Source organism: Ochotona princeps, chromosome 19 (genome assembly GCF_030435755.1).
Source record: "Ochotona princeps isolate mOchPri1 chromosome 19, mOchPri1.hap1, whole genome shotgun sequence".
In the NCBI taxonomy this organism is placed as follows: Eukaryota; Metazoa; Chordata; class Mammalia; order Lagomorpha; family Ochotonidae; genus Ochotona; species Ochotona princeps.
The window spans coordinates 23,945,470-23,960,305 of NC_080850.1; the positions used below are offsets into that span (position 1 = coordinate 23,945,470).

The following is a 14,836-nucleotide window of genomic DNA, read 5'->3' on the forward strand; positions in this document are numbered from 1 at the left end:
CTCAGTTTTGTGTGCCTCTGTTCTTAGACATCAAAGTGTTTTAATCCCACACAGTCTGCCACTCACCTGAAGTACCTGCTGTGGTTCCTCATTGCCCATCCTTTTCCACTCTGACAGGGCCTACTACTGGCCTTGATAATTTCCCCCAGTTGCAACATCTCACAGCCCCTCCCTGCTTGCCCATTTTCCTTTGTGACATGCATGATGAAAGACCCTCACTTGCTCCAGGCACTCCCTGTGGCTTATCCCCCACTCCTCTGGAATTTCATGGAGGGGGCTTGAGAGAAAATATCTGTGAGATCACATGGATTTCTCTCTTTTATTTAGAAAGACGATTGTTTACAAACCTAACATTCATTTTGATCTAAGTAAAAAATCCAATGCTTCTTATGTGCTGAGAGGTTTCTCTGCGTGAATCCAATTACCCTTGAAGAGTGGAGAGGCAATCACTATTTCCGTCTTCAGTTGAAGAAACCGAGAGTCGGGATTTAAGTGGGAAGAGCAGAGCTGGAACTCAGACCCAGGCAACCTGACACGCACCCAGTACACTTGCTTGTCCATGATCCCGTCTCTATTATTAGGAACAGCTTCTGAGGGAACACACACCCAGTTGGGGATCTGCGAGATAAGGCACTACTCTTTTTCTCAGGCCTCCTTAGGCTCTGCCTTCTCCTCTGGCTCCAAGCATGCTGCCCTCGCCCATCTGCTTCCTGAGCAACGTTTGGAACTGCCCTCCTTTTCTCTTCAGCATTTTCTCCCTCTGGAATGCCATCTCATAGAGTTACGGAGGTCCCCAACTGGACCCTGTGGCCTGTTACACATTCTCTGTGCTGGATACCGGCCAGCTCTAACTTCACATCACAGGCACTGGTGACCAAATCTTGCTTTCTCTTCCACATAAGAAGATTCCAGGGTGCAGGGACCCTGAGCTTGCCCTTGTGAGCCCTCTGAGCTGCACCTGGCTGCTGGCTGGAGGTGGGGAAAAGCACTGAGCCTCCCTGCCTTCCTGGCATACTCCCAGAGGATCCGTTTTCTTCTTGATTCAAGTGCAGCTAAAAAAAATTCCCTCTTGGTTTCATATCAGCAGGATCTGCTCTCAGCAAACCCTTCGACAAGAATGGGCAGGAAGAGTAAATATTTATTCTGCAAATGAATAAATCTGATTTCATCTTCAAAAGAATGCTTTAGTATAAATTATCATAATTTTTCCATGCTGAGATGCCACTGATTGGAAGATGTTTTTATCTAATGATTGACAATCTTTTTTAAAGGAAAGAAATAAATAATAAATTGATATTTCAAATGTAAGCTATGTTCTGAGTTTAAAAAAGAATATGCCTATATATCAATGAAATGAGGTATTCAATTTAATTTTTATTTTCTTCTTTTGGCTCTGCTGCTATCAAAGGAAGAGGCCCCAGACCTTGCCGAGGCCCCAGACCTTGCCAAGGCCATGGGAGGTACTGGCAGATCTCAACAGTGTCTCACCAAAATCAGCTCTGAGCCACTTCATGGCTACTCTTACACAAGGGTTAGTCTGGAGGACTAGCTATGGCAGCTGATGGGTTTTTTCTTGAGCAGAGATGTCTGGGCCCTGATGAGACCTGGTGTTCATTTTGTGGTTCTGTGGAAAGCCACCTGGGGCACCCTCCTTTGATCTCCAGCAAGATGCTGTTACCCCTGCAGCCTCAGTTCCCCCAGTTTTAAAGCCAAGAGCAGAGAACTGGTTTTGAAATCCTCTTCTGATGAAGCCTGTGGGCTTCCCGGGCTGGCAGGGGGTAAGAGGCTGTCTTCAGTGTTCTTGTGCCCACTTTACCCAGGGCACCTCATCTGCACATGATTTAAGGACAGTGCTCCCTCTCAGTCGGGATGCAGCCCTTAGACTCCTTCTCACCACAGTGCTCTAGGCAGACATGCCCAGTCTCTATAATCTAATCCAGGAGTTGGCCAACTTTTTCTGTAAGGACCCAGATAGTATTTATCTCAGTCTTTATAAGCTAGATGTGGCTTGCATTTTAGCAACGCAACTTTACCCTCTAGTGAGAAAGTAGCTATTGGCAATATAGAAGGGATGGATGTGGCCATGTCTCAATAAAACTTTATTTACAAAAACAGGTGGTGGGGTGGATTTGGCCCAGGGGCTGAGGTCTTCTTGGCAGGTGAAGGAACAAAGGATCTGGGGCCCAAGGAGGGATTTAAGGAATTGGGCTGGGAATCCCTTTCTTGCACCAGTGGGTGGGCGTCCTTCTCATAGCATATAGTTAGCTGTGGCTATTGCTCTGTGTTGAGTTGCACGTTTCTGGGGACTCCACAGTTGAGGGAATGGCGCCCGGAAAAGGCACATTACATCCCCCCTCCCACCACCATGTCCCCGTTTTCTTCTAGGCGGATGGAGGGCTATAAAAAGCCCCAGCTAGGCATGCTGTCAGTAAATTCCCCAGGGTGGAATGACCGCAATGTGGTGCCACATTCTGTCCCTGAAGCAGCCTGACAGCTGTGCCAGGGTGAAGGATCATGCAAGGCCAGTTCTGCACTCGGGCCACGGCTGGGATTCCCCAAATGGAATTTCAGATAGAGAATGAGCCTGCTCAGGTCCTCCAATGTTAGCGCCCTTAATCATTCCAGGAGCATGGAAGCTTGGGTTTTAAAGCCCAGAACTCCAAGAGGCACAGTGGCAGGAGTGTGAAGAGTAAGAAACAAGACCTCATATGAGCTGCCTGACTAGACATTCACAGGTGGAGTCCCTGGAATGGCTCGGATGCCCCTCTTCTGCCTTCTTCCCAGCACCTCCTTGTCTGCACATTGGCATCTTCACCTTCTAAGTGCCTGAAGCCTAGTGGCAAGCCCTTCATGTCACTAAGCTGGAACTGGTCCTAACATTCATGGAGCAGTGGTGGAAAGCAATGGTCAGGAACTGAGTTTCAGAGGCAGGCAGGCTGGTTCAACAAAGGACCTCACTAAGTCTCAGTTTCTGCCACAGTGAGGTAGGGAAACTGATAGTGCCTACTTCTTGGACTTTTGAGAGGGTTGGCAACTCAGGGGGAACTTCTTATCAGTAGTGTTTGACCATTGGACATTTGCTGTAAGGTAAACACTGGGGGCATGAAGACTGTTCCAGAGCCACTTCAAAAAGTTCAGTAACATCTCTGGCAAGCCCAGGCTGAGAAGAAGTAGGGTAGTCAGAGGGGTGCTGGAAATGGGGGTGCAGTAGGGAGACGATGTCGAGTTGGTCTCTTTCGGGAAGGGAGATGGCAGAATCATCTTTCTGAGCCTCAGTGTTCACATCTACTCCATGGGGAGACTGTCTCTGCTGTTCATTTCATCCAGACATCTCCTGGGCAGAGAGTGGCCCAAGAAGAGAAACTCAGGGTCGAATGGCTCTTCAGAAAAATGACTTTTGTAATCAATCATATCTGATGATTTCTACCATACAGGGCCCTTCTTACCAAAGCCAGCCCCTAGGGCATGACTTCTAAATGAGAATGCATATGGCTGCTGTGGTGAAGGCTGCCCAGTCTCTGTATGAAGCTCTTATGGTCAGACATCCCTGATGCGAAGCTAACATGTGCATCATTTGGAATGTCAAAATGCTACTAAAAGTTACACGTTTTATCAACATTTATGTTCTTGTATCACAGAAGCAAGGGGCTGAGAGGCTAGGCAGCTTGTCCCTATCCCTGTACTCACATCCACTCCAGTATACACACTAGGATATTACTGGAATTGATACAACTTGGGAGTCCATGGCAGAGGGCAGCGAGGGGGTGAGGCACATCTCTGGAGCTCTGTTTTTATGCAAAATTTTATTGTGGTTGTTGAGTGTTATGAGAAAACTAAATGAGACATTTTAAGGTTCTAGAAGGCCACTTTGGACAACAGAGCAGACCCCATGGCCTCACTTAGATGGAGAGCTGGTGAATCCTGGGAGGTGTGTTAGTATGATTAAGATAATGTTCATAGCAGTGCAGGGGAACTATGTGTGACCCCCTCTGAACACCTTGGAATAATCTGAGCATTCTGCAGAAAATGCAGATTCTGAAATCTCATTCCTACTGGTCAGATCTCCGGGGATGGATTTTCAGGGACTCCACAGCACATGACTCTGAGGTCAGCAGGATTTGAGAACCAGCTGTAGACACCAGGGAGGGGTCTTTAAGTCAGGCTGGAAAGGTGAGAGCAGGAGCAGGAGGCTCCTGTAGGAGGTGACAGGATGGAAGCAGTCATTCAAGGCCCTTTTCCCAGTAATAGTCACCAGGATTTTTGGATTTGATTATATAAAGGATGAAAGCAAAGGAAATGCTGTTAAACTCTGTTTCCTTCCTTAAAGTAAGTATCACTGATGCAGGGAATCCTGGAGCTGAATGTGACCATGTCCAACTTCTCTGAATTGCATACTCTTGCTTTCAACTGTTTACTGTCTTGATATATTTACAGAGCACCTACTAAGCCAAGCATTACACCAGGTTCTGGGGAAGGGACTCTGAACAAGGGAAGAAGGGCTGTGCCCTCACAGAGCTCAATTAACAGCTAATTCAGTCCCACAGTGAACTGTGTGTGTACCTATGGCAACTAATGAGGAGTATAGGGGTTGCTTTGAACATGAAGAAGAGGGGTGTAACTACTGTCTTGGGATGTCTTGCTTGAGCAGAGAATGAAGAACGAACAGTAGTGAATCAGGTGAAGGTACAAAGAATTTGAAAGTGCAAGGAGCAATGTAGATGTGAAAAAGTCTGGGTAGGCTAAGACCCAAAGTGAGCTGGTGAAGTAGGGAGAGAACAGGTGAGAAAGGCAGCAAGGGCCACCACCCAGATTGTAGTTTATGTCTAATGGAAAATGAGGAGCCACTGACAGTCTCAGCCCAATTAGATGAAGAGCTTTAAATAATTTTTCATTACATCAGACCATCTCCTTAAATTCTGTCTTCACATGTCTGTAATTCACAAGTCCCACTGAAAACTATCGTCTGCTAAAATGCCATAAATAAAGGAAAGGCAGATATACACAGAGAAGGAAGAACAGAGAGAAAGATCTTCCATCCACTGGTTCACTCCCCAAATGGCTGCAACAGCCAGAGCCGAGCTGATCCAAAGGCAGGAGCCAGGAGCTTCTTCTAGGTCTCCCATGCAGGTGCAGGGTCCCAAGGCTTTGGGCTGTCCTCTACTGCTTTCCCAGGCTACAAGAAGGGATCTGGATGGGAAGTGGAGTACCTGGGACATGAACCAGTGCCCATCTGAGATCCCAGCACATGCAAGGTAAGGATTTAGCCACTAGGCTATCACGGTGGGCTTCCCTCCATACCCACAACACTGTTCTGTTGTTGAATGGGTCATTCCATATGTATGCTTTCCCCAAATGAAGCCTGGAAATTCAGCCTCTGTTGAAACTCTCAACTGCTTTCCCAGGCCACAAGCAGAAAACTGGATGGAAAATAGGGCTGCTGGGGTTAAAACCTGCACCCATATGGGATCCCAGTGCATGCAAGGTGAGAACTTTAGCCACTAGGCTACCATCTTGGGCCCAATAGGAGTTTTTTTTTTTTTAAACATATTTTTATTGCATTTCATTTTTTAAAAATTAATTACATGGCATTATGTGATACTTTTTTTATGCACTGGGATTCCCCCCGCCCCTCCCCAAACCCTCCCTTCATGGTGGATTGCTCCACCTTGTTGCATTTCCATAGTTCAAATTCAGTTGACATTCTTTCATTGGAGGTATTTGCCAAGCATAAAGTCCAGCATCTTATTGTCACCAATAGGAGTTTTTAATGCTGCCTTCTGTTTTCTTGGGAAGTTGAATACTGGATGACTAGAGAAATAGTCCCATACTCCACTTTTCATTGAATGAAATTTTTATTGTTCAAGAGACAGCAGAGAAACTGTTCAACTTCATCCCCTTCTCTATTAGTAACAGTCCTTTTGAAAGCAACATTTATCAGTATTATCATCATCTTTTCCACTGCAACATGTTCCAGGAACTCACTTGGTCAGTTGGGGAGCTCAGTAGAGCTGAATGGTTCAAAAAAAGTCAATAAACTTGGGTTTCAGTTTTGACTATAACTTTCTACTTGTATGATCTGGGGGAAATGACCTAATTTCTTGAACTTCATTAGGAATGTCATGGGCAAAGGTAATGCATGTCAGCTGGTACCTGGATTGGAGCCACATTCCGTAAGGAGTGTCAACAGTCCTGTGGGGCTGGGACTTGGGCTTCTTCTGGGCACTGGGCACTGCTGACAGTTCCTTGTGCTGCTCAGCCACATTGGTGTTCAGCTTCTCCATTTTCATCAGGATTTTTTTTTCTGCCTCTCTGCCAAACATCAGTCTCAAACCCCCTTTTTCACGTGGGTGAGCATTCTGCCAAGTTAAGTTCCTCCCTCCCCACCCTCTGCCAAGAACCTATCATTACTCCATTCTCATCTTTGCTTCAGAAAAACAATCTTATTTTTTGGATACTGTCAGCTTCTCATATTCTTATTATAATTTTAAAAAACCTTATAATTTATAAACAAAAAAATAAAGCCACTTGTACCCCTTCCCCAAAACACATATATGTGTGTCTGTGTGTGTGTGTGTGTTTATAGATATATTGGTATATATATCAACAACAACAACACCCTAAGCAGTACCTCCTTCCTTTTCTGGCTAAACTTTTCAAATAAAAATTGATATAGCCTCCTGGTTCTTTCCCCACAACCTTTTCACCTCCTACAGTCTCACTTTTAATCACACCTCTGCTGAAAGCCTGCTCTAGAGAGTCATAAATGCTTCTACTTGAATTGGAAAGAAGTCTAGCTTTTTGCCTCTGCCAAGTCCCATCTCTCTTGGACTTCCGTGTAGCTCTTCTGACCCTATAATCCTCTCTGGTGTGTTCTCCTGTTTTGCAGAAATAGATAAAACATTGATTCGGGGATCAAATAAATCTAGATGAAATAACCCTAATCCAGCCCTCCAGGAGGCTTTCTACCTTTCCCTGCCAGTCTCCCACTGTCAGAGGTACTCACAGCCTGTGCGTGCCTGCCCTAAGCAAGTTGCCAACTAAGTCATTTCCTCAGCCTATGGAATAGGAAGAATGACACCCAGAATTGGAAGAGTGAAAAAAGTACCATTTGCCAAGTCCCTGGCCTAGGGTAGATGCTTACCCACATGACCCCATATTCTCCCACTGCTTGCGTGCTGTGTGTGTGTCTTCCTGCTGTTTTCCCTGATGCCTCTTACCCTTCTCCCCTATGTCTCCCCACAACATCATTCCTCTATATGCACTGACCTCTGTAGAGGACCAAGGCTGTCTAAGAGGGTGATTTCCAAAGGTTTTTTAAGTCAAGAGCAGGGCCCTTTCTGCATTACCTCTTGCCTATGATACATTTCCATTCAGGGGTCAACTCAACCTCCCAGTGACCCAATTTTGAACTCATTTTACTCACTACCAATCAGATGATCCTTCCTGTTTCTCTCTTTCTGTTAACAATCAACCACGTGAGGAGCTGTTAAAGGAAATGGGGGTGTTGGTGAACAAGACTAAACCTGAAGGGAGGGAGATGGAATTAACTCTCTATGTATCTATCTCCTAAGTAGAAAAGGCATAACTGGGTACCTCCATAACCGTGTTGGGACCCTGCACCCAGTGAGAGACCCAGAGGAAGCTCCTGGCTCCTGGGTTCAGACTGGTTCAGCTCTGGCCATTGCAACCACTTGGGGAGTGAATCAGTGGATGGAAGATCTCTGAATCTTTGCTCTCTGTATATCTGCCTTTTCAATAAAAATAAATAAATATTTTAAAAATTCCTATCTTGCCCTGTATTCAGCTAGTTGAAATGGAAGTAGTGTAAAGTGGAAAGAAAAGGAATCTTGGAGATACGAATCACCTCACAAGAATCAGGACTCTCAGCCTGAACCTTGGACATTAAAAAGGCAAATTTAAGATTTAGACCAAAGCCTTTCAAGAGAAGATGGTTCAAGAAAATTGGAAAGTTCACAAACAGAAAATTGTGAAGGTAAGGGATGGATCTCTGGGAGACAAGCATCAAGAGGGAATTCTGGGACACAAACAAGCTTGTAAAAAGTTTCCTATCTTTGCCTTATACGCAAGTGGGACCAGCTTATGGAGGGACATTCTACAATATGGCTTTATTATGGTGAGTCTGTTGAAGAGGGATTATAATTATTATAATGGCATTTGCACAGATCTAAAGTACTGGATATTGTTTGAAATTTTTCCATGCATTTCATATTTACAACAAGCAAGAATATTATCAGTATCTACATTTGTCCTCATGTTCAGGTAGAAAGTTAATTAGGTTGTCTTATAGAAGGTGATGTCTGTAATGGCTTCCCTAACGATTGGATCTGTACGATATTCATGAAATCAGGAAATCCTGTTGGAAGGAATTCCTGTTACTGTGTCATATGAATGCTGCTTTATTCACAGGAAGACATACCCTGTTAGAAAAGAAACTCTACATCCCTTATTGAATTACTTGACTTTGATGACCAACTTTTATGCTGCAATTATTATGAAACATTGGAACAGTGCAGCTTAGGCCTCGCCCTGGTCTGAAGCAGGAAGGAGTGGAATGTGGGCCCTGTTCTAGGGCCCAGGCAGGCCGTTTGCAGCAAGGTTAAGGTAGGATTGTGGTGTAGGCAGAGCTCCGGTCACATGGGAGAGTCTGTCAGTGACCTAACCCCACTGTTAGGCTCTGACTTGTGAACTTGTAAACACAACTTGTGAATGTCATGCAGGTCACAGGTTGAAGTCCTAGTCTTCCTGTGTGACTTAAATTTGAAGACAGGCTTTTTAAGGAGAGGATTCAGATGAAATGAGGTCATAAAGATGGGGCCCTAATCTGATAAGACTGGTGTCTCATTAGAAGAGAGACCTTTGAGATGTGTGCACTAAAGAGGCCTCATTGAGGGTACAGTGGCCCTACAAGCCAGGAAGAGAGGCCTCCTTGGAAATTAGTCCTGATCGCTCCTTGATCTTGCTCTCCCAGCACTCGGAAGCTTGGGAAGTACATTTCTGTTGGGAAAGCCCTTCAGTCAGTGGTAATCTGTTAGGGCAGTCCTAGCCAACCAACACAGGCAGGTCCCTGCTCACTACGGTTGACTTAGGATCTAGCCCACTTTGCAGCAGTGGGATATACATTCAACTGGATTTTGGATTTTGAATTCCCAGGCTAACGACATACAATGTTACCCACTTCCAGTGGGAGTTGGGCCCAGCACAGCTCCCAGTTAGCATGGTAGTCAAAAGGGAAATACACACTACCTTCTTCTATTTTTGTTAACAGTTTCCTTCTACAATCTCGCTAAGCTAGCATGCTGGGTAGGCCAGGTGTATAAACTAGCATTTTGTAACATTTGGGGCAAATATAGACTTATTATAGGTTCACTGAGAACCCCTTTGTAAGTTGAAGAACATCTGTTGAAGCACATCTGTATACATGCTAAGCCTACTTGCCTCAGGTGGGGACTTGAGGAGCAGCAGTACCTGAGGATAGCCCTGCCTCCATCCCATGAGAAGAGAAGCTAAATTGATGCCTGACACAAGGTAAGAGCGCAATGACTTCAGTTCCCATTGTTGTTTACATTGAAGCTTAACCAAGCTTAACCATGCCCAGATGTTGGGCATGACAGTCCTGCTCCCCTACCTGGCAGGTAGGAGGTTGAAATGAGACCTGTGCTGCTCCTACCTTCCCTGACAACTCTCCGGGGGAAGCACATGTCAAGAAGGGTTTGCTGAAATGAATTTTGAAGCCTGAGACCTTAACTTGAAAACACGTATTGATTTTGCACTCTACAATACAGTCAAGTTTGTTTTAATTTATGAGATGCCTGCAGTTACTTAGCTAATTAGAAAACTGAGGATCTAGACAGGTAATCTGGTCCTGTTCAAGGTGGCCTGGAATGTTCAAGAAGTCAGAGCCAGTGTAACATAGGGATGGGAATTTGAGACACAAAGCACCACTCTGATGTGAGGTTCCAGTTATATTTGATTTTTAAAAGCTAACCTTATCATGAATCAGGCCACCTGAGGCAAGCTCCTACTGTGTGCCAGGTGCTGTGTCAGCATAGCCATCACTTCTAGGAAGGAGCAGAGGTCACTAAACAAGTTTTCAAATGACTCACTCTGCCCACCTCTGACAGGAGCTATGGAGGAGAAGGAAAGCAGGCTAGAAGTCTGCTCGAGGGCAGAGCTCTAGAAGATTCTGAGCACCAAGAGTTCTCCCCAGAATCTGGTTTCCAGGGGGAGTGCATTGCAAACTCCTGAAGAGGAGGGGCAGGTCACCAAGCATTTACAGCCTAGTGAATTAATGCCACACTTTGTTTTCTTTTCCACAAGTCTGTGAGTTTCTACAGAGAGGGATCTGATGCCGGGGTGGGGGTGGGGGAGCAGGGTTCTTTGTCCAGGTGGACAGGGCTGGAGCCTGGTCTCCTGTCTTCCTTTCCTGCTGAGTGTGCTCCCTGTTTTGCACACTTGCTCAGAAGTCATCAAGCAGGTGAGAACTGCTTTAAAAATCACCGCCTGTTTCTAAAGAACCAAACAGAAGCACCTCCACTTCCTGTTTCCCTTCCATTCTCCTCCAGGGTGGGGTGGATGCAGAAGTTTGTGTTGGGTAGGGGTCTCTGGGGAGGCTGAACTGCACACCAGGGGTGCCCCCCATGGCTTTCTGAGAATCAATCAAGGAACCAAGGCGTTATGGGAAGGCGACCCCACACCTGCTTCCGCACTCCTGGCCCGGTGTCTCCTGTTCCTTTCCATCCTCTTAGTCACTTCTCTCCCTGCCCCCACCCTCTTGAGGGTCTCAGCAAACAGGCAGATGGGGGAGGGGTGCAAGGTTATTGTGGAGAGCGCAAGGAATTTCCCATCGTTGCAGCAGCTTCTCATGTTGACACCACTCTTGCCACTTTACCAAGTGCCCTCACACCTGCAAACTCTGGTTTCCTGAGGGCGAGGAATCCAGCATTTCTATTCTTAGCCTTGGCCACTGCCCCATGTCCATGCAGTCTGTATCTTCTCACACACACACACACACACACACACACACACACTGCAGACTCCAAGACCTAAGATGTGGCCTTCTCCTGTGGTTCCCCTCCCACCCCCAATTAATGATACCTTTTGATCCCACTTGCTCTAAACCTCACCATTTCTGTGGAAATTCTGCTATTCTGAAAATAACTGCATGGGACCCTGGGAAATATCGAGTCCCAGTGTGGCACTATTTCCCTTAAGAATAGACTGGCCATGGCCTCAGCCTGTCGGGAACAGAGCCAGGTCCCGCACACACACAGGCATTTACACCTGCAGGCGATAGCCTGCTCCTGGAGCCCTCCCCTCCCCAAAGCCCGGAGCCTCTGCTGGGCGCACACTGTGACTGCACAAGGAAAGGGGATTTGGCAAACAAAACCTGCAAACTCTTCCACGGGCAGGGAGGGGCGCACTCCTTCCGTAATTCTGGGTGGATCTTTGATGAAATTACAGATCTGAGTATGGAAACTCCGATTTCACACACAGGAGCGACTCAGCCCCAGGACTGGAGGGATCCACATGCCCTGGGTTGGCAGTCAGCAGGAGGCACCTGTACACATGGCACTGCGCCGCGATTCCGCACCCGGCGCCCTTCCTCCTGCTACTCTTTCTCCTCCCTACTGCCCACCCTGCTTCCACCACTCTACTTCATTCTCAGTGGCCTTGAATCGCCCGGGCCGTTCTTCCCCGCCCCGCGCAGCAACAAGTGCGAACCCCGCGGCCCCACTTACCCCGGCCTCGATCCATGGCGCCGGCCCGAGCCCCGGGGCGCGCAGCGCAGGACGCAGTGGCTCCGGCGCGGGCACGCAGTACTCCCGGCCGGCCGCGGTCCCCTCCCCCAGACAGGATGCTTGCCGGGCGCCCCTGCCCCGCCCGCGCCCGCCCCTCCGCGCCGCTCCCGGAATAGACCCGAGCGCGCCTCGCCCCTGGGCTGCCGGCCGGTGTCTCGCACTTGCCTGCGCCACGCCCTTGCGCTCCGCAGCCTCCTGTGGGACTAGAGGGTCCGCTTCAGCCCCGTGCGGGGTCAGCTACCCCTGCGTCCCAAGCCCGCGAAACTTTGACAGAGGCTGTTAGAATGCGTTCCTCCTGCTGGGTTCCCCGTGTGTGCCACCCCTTCCCTTGCTTTCGGGTCGTGTTCGCTCGGCAGCTCTTTTCCAAGGCCCTTTTGTGACAGCGGGTCCGGAACTATGCTGAGGTTGCATCAATAATGATACGGAAGAGGAGTGAAATAATAACAACAGTAATAATATATTTCTTTTTAAAAAGCGATCTTTTGTAGAGAAAGGAGACAGGTGGGCAATGGGTCACATTCGCGTTTGACGTTCCTTGTGTAACAGAATCACGACGAAATGTCAAAATGGAGGGATAGAAATGAACACGTTTAGGATGCAGAGCAATCTACTTTAAGTGTATTCTTGCCCGTATACTTAGAGGTCACAGAAAATAGTGTGATCCAGGTATATGATTGAAGTCTAAAATTGATGTCAGCTTCTTCATGCTATCAGTGTAGTCACGGTGAAAACAGGTCTAACATCTGTGTTTGCATTTAAGCGCCTTCCCTGGGGGCTGGCATCACGTTGTGCCTGGGTTAAGCCTCTGCTCGTGGACTTCCCATTCCATATCAGAGCTGAAAACCAGTTCCCTTTTAATATGTCTGCGGAGTCAGCAAAGGTGCCAAGGACTCACACCCCTGCCACCCATGATGGAGGTGCTGATGGAGTTCTGAGTGCCTGGCTGTTGCAGCCTTTGGGGAGTGAACCCATGGTTGGAAGATTCTCTATCTCGCCCTCCCCTTCTTTCCTGCTCTTCTCTATCATTCTTTCAAATAAATTAAAAAAAAAAAGGAAGACTCATCACAAAGTGAAGTCCAGGCCCAGCTGTCCTTCTAGTCATCTGTCCTGCTCAGCGTGAGTCAGGCAGGCATCTTAATCCCTGACCATCCTTTTTCTTCAAATGCCTGGATGTTTGGGAACACTTTATGCAAAGATACAGAAGAATGGGCATCTTGTGTACACCTGCATAGGAAACATTTTTTCCATTGGGGGGGTGCAAATTGATATAACTTTATCTTTGCAAAATTGTGTCAGTAGCTTGTTTAGTGTGTGCCACACTCAGAGGAAGGAGATGTACTGCAGCACACTAATTGTAGAGCCTGCAGTGTGCCAGGCTTGTTTGCTCGTCTGTGCTGCAGGCAGCGTCTGGCGGACAACAGCCCAGGGCTGGCAGGAAGGCAACAGAACTGATGATGCAGGCGCACCCCATGAGCTCGAAGGAGCTCTACACACGGGAGCCGTGATTATTCTCCCAGGCCCTCTCTGTTCCTGCCTACTTTTCCAATTTGAACATGTTAGTTTAAATTCTAAAGCAGCCAATTAACAATTTACAAGTGAACTAAGTTCCAAAAGTTCACTGCTTGAACTGTGAAACACTTGGAAATCAGGTTAAGAAATTGTGAAGTTCCTAGACTAGCCCTCTGAATGTCTTAAAAACTAAATATTTCACTTGAAATAGTCTTTAGACCACAGTAGGGAATCTTACTGTTGGAAAAACAGATAGAGGACTTTTTTTGTGTGTGTGTGTCATTTCACTTTCAAGGGTGTTTGAGGTATAATCAAAGAATAGGAACAGGAAAATCATAAGTGCTAAAGAGAATTTGTGTGTATGTTCATGGGCTAATTTATAGAGCAGAACTAAGGGAGCTATGATCTGGAAAGATATAAAGCTGGGGCGGGTTGGAGCTGGGGATACAATCCCTGTATATAGTTCTGAGAGAATAAACTGAAATTGCTGAGAAGTTAGAGGGATTCTGGTGTAGATAACTACCCATATTGTCCACTAGGTGGCAGTGGTGATTAAAGTTGGCTACAGCTTAGTTGCTGTCAGGGTAGCTGATGAGCAAGCTGTTTTTGTGGGGATTTGTATTTGTACCCCCCATACTTTTCTTCTAAATAGGTCTGTAGTCACCATAAGATGCAACCCCTTCAGCTGTCCATCAGCTCGCAGAATATGAGTAAATTGGGGGAAATTAGCCCTATGTTCCAGGAATATTCATGCCAAGAGAGGAGATAGTCATGATGGGCGTGTACAGAACACAGGTCAGCAGAGGAGAGAGCCCTTGCCCCAAAAGGCCATCAAGACAAAGCCCAAGAGTCTCCCTGCTGACAGTAACAGGTAACAGACACCTGGATGAGTTAGCAGGTGGACTGACTGCCCAGGATATGAACTTGCAATGAGGAGATAGCGATATGGGCAAAGAAAAACAATGAGAGCACAGAGCTGGAGATAGGACACGGTGGAACGTGCCTGTGGACCAGTTTGGGCTGGTTGGCCTGCAGGCTATCAGGGGGAGAGTTTCAGATGGGGTGAGGAGAGATTGATTCTCTTCCCTCTCCATTTCTTGTTTTGAGTACCCCTCGAGGCAAGGATTTTGGGGGTCTACTTTGTGTCTTTCCTCCTCCTTGCTCACCACAGAGTTTTCCAGGTTTTCTTGGTGCTTATCTAAAGAATTCCATGTGGAGAGCCCCTGTTCTGCGAGAAGATATCACATTCAGCCCCAGTGAACAATAGCAGGAAGAGCACTTCCAGCTCCCTCCTGCTTCCGGTCTTGTGAAAACAAATGGCACTGCCCAGTCTCACTCCGCACTTATCAGGTGGAACTGGGGAACCCTGGGAGAGAGAACACTGGAAGCTGAGGGCTGTTTGTCCCAACAAGAGGCGCACACTCGAGCCTCCTACCTTGTCACCTCGCATCCAGGTCTGCTTGCACCATGGCCACTCCCGCTTACCGTGACATGGTACTACCCCCTTA

At 47.2% G+C, this 14,836-nt stretch overlaps 1 protein-coding gene across 3 annotated transcripts in view; it reads right to left on the minus strand.

The window, feature by feature from the left end:
• The window catches only part of AFAP1L1 (actin filament associated protein 1 like 1), a 57,657-nt gene extending 45,803 nt beyond the window's left edge, over window positions 1-11,854 (minus strand). The window contains exons 1-2 of one of the 3 annotated variants that reach the window (XM_058677216.1): window positions 11,760-11,812; window positions 10,007-10,145 (exon numbers count right to left, since the gene is read on the minus strand). Coding sequence is in view for 1 of the 3 variants with exons in the window: in XM_004587554.4 (XP_004587611.1) it covers window positions 11,760-11,775 (16 nt within the window). In the remaining 2 variants the exon portion in view is untranslated. Of the gene's footprint in view, window positions 1-10,006; window positions 10,146-11,407; window positions 11,428-11,759 lie in introns of those variants that run through there. The other 2 variants (XM_004587554.4, XM_058677217.1) reach the window with 2 other exon arrangements.
• Between the last annotated feature and the right edge of the window lie 2,982 nt (window positions 11,855-14,836).